The 12,500-nt window shown below is 36.0% G+C and overlaps 1 protein-coding gene across 1 annotated transcript in view; it reads right to left on the bottom strand.

Annotated features, from left to right (window-relative positions):
* LOC106868249 (ADAMTS-like protein 2) overlaps positions 1-12,500 on the bottom strand; it is a 203,985-nt gene that overhangs the window by 84,417 nt on the left and 107,068 nt on the right. Inside the window, exon 6 of the mRNA XM_089339520.1 lies at positions 10,151-10,271. Within this exon, the coding sequence (XP_089195646.1) occupies positions 10,151-10,271 (121 nt within the window). The remainder of the gene's footprint in view (positions 1-10,150; positions 10,272-12,500) is intronic.

The following is a 12,500-nucleotide window of genomic DNA, read 5'->3' as shown; positions in this document are numbered from 1 at the left end:
TGCGTTAAACTTGGGAAGTCTGCTACAGAGACATTGAACATGCATCGGCAAACTTACGGCGATGAAGCAATGGGTCATACGCAATGTTTCGAGCGACACGGAAGTCGGCGAGCTGGCAGAAACATTAGCACGCCGGGCGAAATGCTTAGCTCGATGTAATCGACTTAATCCCTTTGTCTGTCCTTGTTTGTCCCCTCTATATTTAGCCCCTTGTGGGCAATAAAGAAATAAGAAGCCTTAGCACGCCGGGCGAAATGCTTAGCGGTATTTCGCCTGTCTTTACGTTCTGAGTTCAAATTCCACCGAGGTCGACTTTGCTTTTCATCCTTTCGAGGTCGATAAATTAAGTACCAGTTACGTACTGGAGTCGATCTAATCGACTGACTCCCTCCCAAAAAAAATTCGGGCCTTGTGCGTAGAGCAGGAAAGAATGTTTCGAGTGACACGGGCGCTTCAAAATTGGATGACCGTCCCTGGAAGACCGATCCATGAGCGATCTGGAAGACCTACCATGAATGTCAACCCCGGAAATGTTGAGAAAATTCATTAGCTTGTAGATGAGGATTGTCGGAGAACAATCTATGATATTTTGAAGCGTTTGAGGGAGGACAGTCGGCGAAAGCGACCGGATCTGCGGAGCGCGAGGAATTGGATTTTTCACCACGACAATGTACCCTTGTCACCGACCTCTCCCCACTCGTAATTTTCTCACCAAAAGCAACATGGTATGACTTCCACACCCACCCTATTCGCCAGGTTTACCACCTGCAGACTTCCATCTCTGCCCCAAGATGAAAATGCAGCTCAAAGGTTGCTATTTTAACGCTGTTGTCAAGTTGTCGAGATCCAGAGCGAATCGCAGACGGTCCTCGACTCGCTTACGACAAACGACTTCCAGGTCGGATTCTAAAAGTGGCAGCAACGCTGAGACCGGTGTATTGCTGCGCAAGGTGACTATTTTGTAGGAAATTATGTTAAAACTTAGGTAAATAAGTTATTTTTTATTAAACATAACTATTCCGGGAACCTTTTGATACCACCTCGTATGTGTGTGTGTGTGTGTGTGTGTGTGTGTGTGTGTGTGTGTGTGTGTGTGTGTGTGTGTGTGTGTGTGTGTGTGTGTGTGTGTGTGCGTGTGCGTGTGTGCGTGCGTGCGTGCGTGCGTGCGTGCGTGCGTGCGTTTGTGTGTGTGTGTGTGTGTGTGTGCGTGTGTCTGAGTTTGTGACTATGCACTCTATTTCAAAACAGAACCTGAAAATCAGTTTCCTTTTTAATAAACTTTCGGGTTATGTCTTTTTAAATGAAAATCTGAACATATAGAAAGGTATCTGATATTAATGGGGTTTTATTGCTGTCAAAACGAAAGACACTTACTTCCACCGAGAATTGAAAACCAATTCACACAAAAAAAAACAATATATAAAACAGAAGACAACAGCAAAAAAAATTAATAAAACTCAAGGGGATTTATATTCGCCAGAAGCTTAAAAAATCCCGTCGCCACTTTTTCTCATTTGTAAAAATAATGACATAAGTACGTTGTTGAAATAAAACAGCAATGACAACACCAATATAAATAACAGTTGCAAAATAAAATTAGCCGAAATGACAACAACAGCAACAACTAGAAGAACAGCAACAACAACAACGAAAAGAACTGCAATAGAAACAGCAAACAGCTTGGGTACAACAAGATGTAAAATCAACAACAAGACCACAAAGGTATTCATAGCTACACTGGTAATAAAACTTCGTTTTGTATTTTTGTCATTTTGTTTTACTTGAAGGTAACTGCTAATGAGAAGCCATGCTATGATAGAAGAATATAACAAGAAAGTGCTGTGTAAACTACACTTATTAATTCGATATGGTTTTTGGCGCTCAACAGGAAGAATGAAATTAACTAGCAGCATATCAAGAAAAGATCGTGCGATACACCACCAAACTGAATACTCTATGGATGGAGGCCCAGTGGTTAGGGCAGCGGACTCGCGGTCGTAGGATCGCGGTTTCGATTCCCAGACCGGGTGTTGTGAGTGTTTATTGAACGAAAATGCCTAAAAGCTCGTGTCTGTGTATCTGTGTGTGTATGTAAAATTAATATAGACAGCAGTTTGCAATATTTTATCAAAAAGGTAAAACTATAATTGTCAATAAATACTTGGGTATCAGAAACACCTACGTTGCTAGAAATCAGAGCTAAAATGGTCTAATGTTGTAGTCAAAACACATAATTGTACACATATATTGACAGGTACTATAATCGCCCAAAAACACCCATCATCTCTTATCCGTATCAATGTAGGTAATTCTAAGACATATATATATATATTTCATATAAAATTAGTGTACATTTAAACACAAAAGAGGTGACCCTAACAGGACACCTTACACGCTAGAAGGAATAGTCAAATTCCAAACTACGGTTAAGAGCAATTTCGAAGGGAATGAAAAATAAAAGCATTTACCATATTTTGTCACCGGACCTACGTTTCGAACTTTAATTAACAAATAAATTAATTTGCTAGGCGAAGTTCTCATCAGCGGGTACGCCAAAAATTAACATATAATTATGAGACAAAATAGCACATGTCTCATTTTTATATATTATATTTTTTGTGCCGCCTTGGTATGAACTAGTATTACTCAGAAATATTACCGGTCTCTGGCACATTGGAAAAAAAAACTACCGGTACGCCACATCAGATAGTTCGAGAAGCACTGCTGTACTGTATTTTTTTTGTTTATTTTTATAATTTGTATATATTTATTTTATTATAAATGCAAAACAACACCATGGAGGAATCGATGTAAGCTTGAATGATAAACCACGACAGGTGAACCGCGATATGGAGAGAGATTACTGCACACAGATAGGTAAGTGGGAGACAAACTGGTAGTTTAAAGATTCAATAGAAAACATGGGCAATATTTTCGGGGAAGGTGTGTTGCGTGGAGATGACCATAGCGAATAAATGACACAACATCGGTAAAGAAATTTGACAAATTTGAAAAGAAAATGCGAAACCGGTTATTTCTCCAAAAACAATGTCACTGTACACAAAATTTGATAATATTTTCCTGACGTAACGATTTTAATATATTTTTAAACCGTATAATACAAATCTTCATTCTATCTTGTTTTACATACATATATATATATATATATATATATATATATATATATATATATATATATATATAAAAGGATATATCAGCTGAGGAAAAAAGACCGAAAGAGAAGACTAAGAAGAGATAAGAAGCAAGGAGGAGAAAGAGTGGGGAAGGTGTACGCGGGGAAAGCGATTTATATGAACGAAGTAAAATTAAATTAAACATATGTGGATGTAAAAGTGTAACAACAACAACAGCGGAAGTAGTAGTAGTAGTAGTAGTAGTAGTAGTAGTAGTAGTAGTAGGGAAATACTGAACAGATATTTCAAAAGCAACACGGATATGTTCTGGTATAAAAATGCTGTGACAATAAAATTGAAATGGATGCGATATACATAAATATACATCCACATAACTGAAATGATGTATGCGCGAATAAAATCGACATACAATAAGTATGTACACGTATTCAAGATGAGAACACTAGCGTTCGTAAATATTCTTTTCTGCTCTAGGCACAAGGCCCGAAATTTTGCGGGAGAGAGGTGGGGCAATCGATTAGATCGACCCCAGTACACAACTGGTATTTAATATATCGTCTCCGAAATTATGAAAGTCAAAGTCGACCTCGGCAGAATTTGAACTCAGAACATAAAGACAAATGTAATACTGCTAAGCATTTCGCCCGGCGTGCTAACGTGCCAGCTCGCTGCCTTACGCATTTGTAAATATTCTTTTGTACTCTAGGCACAAGGCCCGAACTTTTGGGGGGAGGGAGGGGGGAAGTCGATTACAATGCCCCCCCCCCCCCAGTGTTCAACTGGTACTTATTTTATCGACCCCAGAAGGATGAAAGGCAACGTCGATCTCGGCGAAAGACACCAACCACTCTACATGCGACACCGAGGTCGAGCTTCTGGCCAAGATCAAAGAGCTGTTGAAAGATCTCCACGGGCAAACAACGTGGAACATATGTGCCAGTTTCCCGAGCTGTCTTGAAGCCGTGATGATGGAAGCTACTTTGAGTAAACTGCTATCGCCCAGCCATAATCTTGTCGATTTTTTTTTTTTTAAGTATTTTTTAAGTATTTTATGCAAATTGTCAAATTTAACCTGAACACTATCTGTGCGTGTATGTATATATATATATATATGATTTTTCATAGAAAACTATGTAATCGTTACCAATATAGCAGGAGATTTCACCACAAAAAAGTCTAAATTATATATATATAATTATATATATATAATTAATAAAAAAAAGGACTACAAGGGAAAACAACATGCAAAGAATTAATAAGACGCTCCAAGAAGGAAAAAAGATAGTTTTACGTTTCGAGCAAAGTTCTTCTTCAGAAACAGGAGACAGAGGAAAGTCCAAGAGAAAACGAAGACGGGGGAAAAAAATCACCAACAATCCAAATGTGGTTAATGTACACATACATACATACATACATACATACATACATACATACATACATACATACATATATACATGCAAATATACATACATATATGCATGCATACATACATACATACATACATACATACATACATACATACATACATATATCTGCGTGTATGTATACGGGAGTGAAAAGTTCCTGGCTTTGAGCAAAAGAAAATACAAGAGGATCAGTTAATTATGATTTTATCCTCCTCTCAGATTCACACACTTATTGCAGCCCTATAAAAGAACTCAAAAGGTTGCTCTTCTGACCAGGGCTTCCGTGATACCCTTAAAGCCAGTGTGTGTGTATGTATGTATATATATATATATATATATATATATCATTATTAATCATAGGGCAGCAAAAGAAATTTTAGAAATTTAATTTACCACCAGTGGTTCAGCGAGAATAAAAAATTAGTCAATAGACTACATATATATTATTCATTTGAAATATAGAGATGCCTATAATAGGACATCTAACCCGCTAGAAAGAGCAGCAAAAAACTCTATACCACATATAGATATATATAGCCGTAGGAGTGGCTGTGTGGTAAGTAGCTTGCTTACCAACCACATGGTTCCGGGTTCAGTCCCACTGCGTGGCACCTTGGGCAAGTGTCTTCAACTATAGCCTCGGGCCGACCAAAGCCTTGTGAGTGGATTTGGTAGACGGAAACTGAAAGAAGCCCGTCGTATATATGTATATATATATATATATATATATATGTATGTATGTGTATATGTTTGTGTGTCTGTGTTTGTCCGCCCAACATCGTTTGACAACCGATGCTGGTGTGTTTAAGTCCCCGTAACTTAGCGGTTCGGCAAAAGAGACCGATGGAATAAGTACTAGGCTTACAAAGAATAAGCCTTGGGATCGATTTGCTCGACTAAAGGCGGTGCTCCAGCATGGCCACAGTCAAATGACTGAAACAAGTAAAAGAGTAAAAGAGTATATGCACACGCGCGCATACACAGAAATAGGTGCATACACTGGCAGTCACAGAGCGCAGGCGTATACCCAGCATGCACGCGCATTCGCATAAATATGGATATAAAGAAATAAATGAATAGTAAGCATATATAAACATACATATATAAACATTCTGGCACGCGCGGATGCGCGCACAGACATACGCATAAACAAACACATGAGGATACTGCTCGCGTGTTAAATTAAACGAAAAAATGTGTGGATAACTTTGAGAATTTAGAGCTAACCACACCCGGCGGGGGCGGTGTGAGGAGGTGGTAAGTATCTCATATAAGAGAAAAAAGGGAAAACGAAATGGCCGAAATGATACAAGGGGAATAACTGATAAAAGACTCGTAGGGAATACATGAGATATAAAAGAAAATAAACTGCTTTCATTTTACAGAATGTTTTTAAATGTATAAAATAAACCGTAGAATTTCGCGATGAAATGAAAACAAACAGAAATTTTTTTATTGGGTTGTAAAAGATCAGGAAGGGAAGGTTTTTTTTTTCTTTACTTTATTTTTTATTATTGAATTCGAGCATTCGGGGAAAAAAGTCAAAAGACAGTGTTTCAAAATGCGTGTCTTAGATCTAATTTATTTCACCAGATGCTATATTTCTTTTCGTTGAGGCAGTTCGGAGTACATCGGACCGACCAAAGCCTTGAGAGTGGATTTGGTAGATGGAAACTGAATGAAGTTCGTGGTAGATAGATAGATAGATAGATAGGTAGGTAGATATATAGATAGATAGATAGATATAGATATAGATATAGGTATATATATATATATATATATATATATATATATATATATATATACGTAGCTTCCATGGTTACCGAGATAATCTACTGTAATAATACTCTCGTGTTTATTAATGAGAAAGGAAGGGGTAATAGATGAAAAAGAAGGAAGGGACGATGTCATACTTGGTAGTGGGATGATGAAAATTGTACGCTGAAAAAATAAATCAAACAGTGTTTCAACTCTGTGTGTATGTAAAAGGTGGGGTATGTAAACGTGTGTGAGTGCGTGTGCGCGCGCAATGGTCTCTCTTCTCCATATTTCCTTCACGTACATTCCGCTGCTATTTTTTGCAACCAATCACGCCACGTAAGTTCAGTTTATTCCGTTCAATGCATGTGTGCACAATCGTTAATTCTTTCCTTTTTTAGAAAAATTATTACGTCGCCTAAAGTTCTGCTGTTTCCCCATTGACCCATTTTTCAAGGCAGGCTCCAGTTGCGATTATGATCGATCGGTGAACTTAAGCATTAATTCTATTTGTTCAAAGTCTCTGGTGCTGACAACTGTTTTACATTGTATTTACGTCGAGTTGTTTAACAAAGTACAATTTATATGATTGCTTGCGTACATACTACAACTTCACTGTCAGATATTTGATTCTTCATTCATGATTGAGGTTCAGATTAGGTACAATGACTACAGTAGACTTTGATTACACAAATTAAGATAATTTTAGCTTTATTGGAGTACTGATACCTCCCAGTTACTACAGCTATCAGCAACTAACATTTTTATTAATTTGGGTTTTGTCTTTTTTTGTTAATTTTTTTTTTCTTAAAATATTTTGAGTATTTTTTTAACCTTTATTTTTGGTGTTTGAATACAAAGAGGAACCAAATATTTAGAAGATAGCTGGTTTTACAGCAACATCAACCAAACTACCCGGGTGAAACCGGGAAAAACAGCTAGTATATATATATGTATATATATATATATATATATATATATATATATATATATATATATATATAATACAAATAATATGTGAGTATATGCATATATGCGTACATATATGTACATACCTACATCTACATGTATATATAGATGCATATCTGGGTACAGGACGTCACAAAAAAACGTGGACAAAATGAAAACATAAGCAAAGCACGGAAAACAAACTATTTTTCGGACAACGGTAGGAACACACAGGAAAACAGACAAGCCACATAGAGAACATTTCCTTCATCAGTTGCCCCTATTCTAAACTAAGCGTTTCGAAGAGTTAGGGCAGGACGCATTGTTAGAATAGCTCTTCCCGCAAAGCAAATTAAATTAAATTTGTGATGCGAAGGAATATATATATATATATATATATATATATATATATATATATATATATATATATACACATACATACATACATACATACATACATACATACATACATACATACATACATACGTACATACACATGTATGTATATATATATATATATATATATATATATATATATATATATATATATATATATATATATATATATATATATATATATATATAAGGTTGAGGAGGGTATTGGATTTAACCAAACCCCGGAGGATACAAGTAATACCGAGTAAGTGCTGTATACCGATTAGTTTGCCCCAATCGTTGTATGAACAGGATTGGGTATTATAAGTCGTGTATTAGCGTGTGTATACGTAAATATATAAAAACAAAAGAATAAAGAGAGCAAAGGTAAGGTTGAAGAATTTTATGGATAGAGTCCATAAAATTCTTCAACCTTACCTTTGCTCTCTTTATCCTTTTGTTTTTATATATTTACATATATATATATATATATATATATATATATATATATATATATATATATATATATATATATATATATATATATATATATATAAGTATGCATGCATGTATACATATACGTACGTGTACTTACGTGTGTAATGTAAGCTTATAGGTTTAGAGGCAACCTTGCTGGCGGTGATGGCGGTGATGCTGTCATTGTGGTTATGGTGGTGATGGTGGTGGTTGCGGTGGTACCTGTCTCAACATCATGCGAAGAGCTGTTTCTATTTCCAATGTGACAAAGAACTTTGTCGTCTGCCAATGTTTTAACATGTGTATTTGCAGTTTGTAATAAACTATTTATTGAGACATACGGTGCTGCTGCCTGGTATAGTTGGCCATAACTTATACATTTCAATGGCAGCAATTACCATTTGCGTGATATTTAGAAAAATCTATATAACATATTTACTAATGAAGTTAGACGTTTTGTATAGTCGCCGTTGTCATCATCATCATCGTCGTCGTCGTCATAATCACCATCATCATCGTCATCATCATCATCATCTTCGACATTATCGCCGTCGTCATCATCGTGATCAACATCACCATCATCATCATCATTATTGTCACAGTTTGTGCCGTCGTCGTCGTCGTCGTCATCACCATCATCATCATCATCAACCTCATCATCTTCATCATCATCGTTATCATCATCATCATCATCATCATCATCATCATCGTCGTCGTCGTCGTCGTCATCATCATCATCATCATCATCATTATCACAGTTTGAAAAGCAGCAGCAGCAATAGCGTTCGCAGTGTCATTGTTGTCGTGACTGTGTTTTCACCTCTGTTTGTCTTGTTTTTGTTTTTTGTCTTGTTTTTTTTTCTTGGTTTTTTTTTTTTTGTATATTGGAAAGAATTGAAAAGATATGTCACAGTCCGTTGTTATCTGACACAAATAATTGTAAAAAAAAGAAAAAAAAAGAAAAAAAACCGCCACTTTATTTTGTCATATGTCATGTTTCCCTTTCTTGTTTCGCATTTTTGCTAAAATTTATACGGCAGGTGTTCTGCCTTTTGTCAACCAGTTCTGCGTACATTTTTATCGCGTCACTCTGTCATTCAAAAAAGTTTTTTCACATCACTCAACAGTATCGCTTCTTTGCAAGGCAGCTGCTCTCCTCGTGGGTTTGCTCTGGTTGTGGTTTGCGGGTTTCATATATTGGGGGTGACTTAGATATTCTTTACAATATATAAGACGAGTATTTTCCCAAGAAATAAATATTGACAACAGGGGGGGGTGTCTAAACATAGAGAAGACAAACGAAGGAATTAAGTCGATTACATCGACCCCAGTGCGTAACTGGTACTTATTCAATCGACCTCGAAAGGATGAAAGGCAAAGTCGACCTCGGCGGGATTTGAACTCAGAAGGTAACGGCAGACGAAATACCGTTAAGCATTTCGCCCGGCGTGCTAACGATTCTGCCAGCTCACTGCCTTACTCTATACAAGCATTGAGTTGTCTATGTTTCTTCACGCACATGCCATTACCCTATATGTGCACACACACACACACACACACACACACACACACATATATATATATATATATATATATAAACGTATGCATGTAAGTACGTAAGTATATATATATATATATATATATATATATATATATATATATGCGTACATTCATCTATATGACTGTGTATACTTGTGTGTTTGTGCATAGGTATACATATAAACATTTATAAACAATGAGCACAAAAAGAATGGAAGGGGCACATTTTTAACAAATATTGCATTAGTATGACGCTGAAAAGAAAAGAAAAGAAAAGAAAAGAAAAGAAAAGAAAAGAAAAAAGAGGTGTATTGAAGCTTCGGACGCTAATCCTTCATCATCAGAATGATAGAAAGAAAAATAAACGAATAACAAAAATATGCATGGAACACACACGTAGATAGATAGGTAGATAGATAGATAGATAGATAGATAGATAGATAGATAGATAGATAGATAGATATCGGCAAAGAAGCATCCCTCGGACTTTACCTCTCGTCAGGTTCTTTTTAATGACGCCATGTTTGTGGTAACAGGTGGAGTTGTCGCCGGCACAAATGCCACACATATCAGGAACGGCTGAAGAAAACAACACGTTGTCGCATCCAAGTGGCTGTAATAACAGAGGCAGAGAATATATTGCATTGATGAAAAACAAAAACAAAGCGGACAAAATTCATCTTAACCTTTCGATATCAATTCACCTGGTACGATACTTTGTTCTATAATACAAAATTCTTGCTTTAAAAGAGTCCAAGTTAAAACCTTCCATTTTAATTTCATTTTAATTCATGTTCCAAACAGCAGCTTTATAGCGACAAAGCTATCAAACTAAATTTCTTATTATTTTCAAAGTAAATTTCAACAACTGCAGTGTGTTTCAACAGAAATATTGTAACTAAAGAATTAAAGCGATCGAAACTAAATCGTTCCATTATAATTTCATGTTGGTTTATATTCCAAACACTATAATTAAAATGTTAGTTTGATATATTCTTCGTTATTTTCTTTTATTATTAATTGCGACAACTGCAGTGTGTTTCTGTAGAAATATGGTAACTAAAGGGCTAAAGTGGTGTAAGTTAAAACCGTCCCTAAAATCTGATGTTGAATAATGACCAAATTCTTCATTGTTTTGCAAATTAGTTGAAACAAAGACAGTATATCGCAGCAGAAATATGATAACTAAAGGATTAAACAGTGGCTTGGTAAAATGGGAAAAAGCTCAACTACAACCGAGAAGGGAACTTCATGGGAAAAAGGTTCTTCTCTCTATCTGGTGGGATTGCAAAGGAGTAATTCACTTTGAATTGTTACCACCTAATTCAACAATCAATGCTCAAGTCTACTGTCAGCAATTAGAGCGTTTGAACCAAGCTTTGAAGAAAAAACCCTGCTTTAGTGAATCAAAAAGGAGTAATGTTTCATCAGGGCAATGTACGACCCAACACTGCAAAGATCACATCACAGAAGATCGAAGAGCTTGGTTGGGAAAAAAATTCCTCATTCACCTTATTCTCCCGACCTTGCTCTTTCAGACTACCATTTTTTTCGTAGTTTACATAATCATTTGGGGGACATAACTTTCGCAAGCCGGGAGGAGATCGAAACTGACATTTCAGTGTTCTTCACTTTGAAACCAAAAGAGTTTTACATTGATGGGATGATTAAAAAGCTTGTAAATAGATGGAAGGAAGTCATATATAATTAGGGAAAGTACATTGATGATTAAATTTCAATTAAACATAGCATTTGATCACTTATTTTCTTTATTCAAAATTCGAACAGAACTTATGGGATGACCTGATAGATAAAATGTTTATTTGAAAAATACAAGATGGACAAAATTAGAGAACGTATAACGTAAAATTCAAGAAATCAAAATTGTGCCAGAAATTTTTACAATCCCCATCATTATATTAATAATCTATATACATTCCTTTATTTTTTATGACTTCTGCACATCTCCGTCCACAGGATTTGACCAATTTCTCACATTGTTCTGATGTAATTCTATTCCGTTCTTCCTGGGGCTTTTCCCATTCCCAATCGTAACATTCGCAACTCGGTGGTCTCTGATCTTATCACCAAGTATCTTCCATAAGTTTTCAATGGGATTAAGGCATCACAGTAACGTTTTCAGTTTCAAACACCTCCTTAACTATTGTGATAAGATGCATTATCCTGCGTAAAGATTGGCTGACGGGTTGGAGATGACCTTATAGCTGCCACAACATGCTGCTGAACGATGTTTTTGTATATGGCTGTATTCACATTACCATGGATCCTAATCAAAGGCCCAAAACCCGCTGCAGGAATCATTCCCCACACCATTAAACATGTGCATCGGCAGATATTGCATATCAAGCTTTCTCCATTCACGACACAAGCGGTACCTTTTCAACCAGCTCGCTTAAATTCTGCATTAAAAATGCGTATTTTTCCAACACCCCTACTCAATCCTTTACTTGTTAACTACTCATTCACACACATACACATATGTATCTGTACATACATACATATGTATATGTACATACATACATATGTATATGTACATACACACACACACACACATTCATGTAGTAAAAAATCATTTTTTGAAGCTGAATTTCTTTCTTTCGCGTTTTACTGTTTCTTAAGCAAATCAAAGAATTTAATCAAGCGAACTTTATATTGCATATATGAAACAAAAACCTGGGAATGTCTACTTTAACAGTAGAAAACCATTTGATTTAGTTGAAGCAAGTAGCAATTTCATATGAAGCTATCCCACGCACGTTCTTTTAAAAATTTGAAACATTACAAAAAGCAATTCTAATGTGTGATGACAGAAAGTCGTGGA

Source organism: Octopus bimaculoides, chromosome 22 (assembly GCF_046866305.1).
Source record: "Octopus bimaculoides isolate indiv1 chromosome 22, ASM4686630v1, whole genome shotgun sequence".
In the NCBI taxonomy this organism is placed as follows: domain Eukaryota; kingdom Metazoa; phylum Mollusca; class Cephalopoda; order Octopoda; family Octopodidae; genus Octopus; species Octopus bimaculoides.
This window is presented reverse-complemented; position numbering and strand designations above follow the sequence as displayed.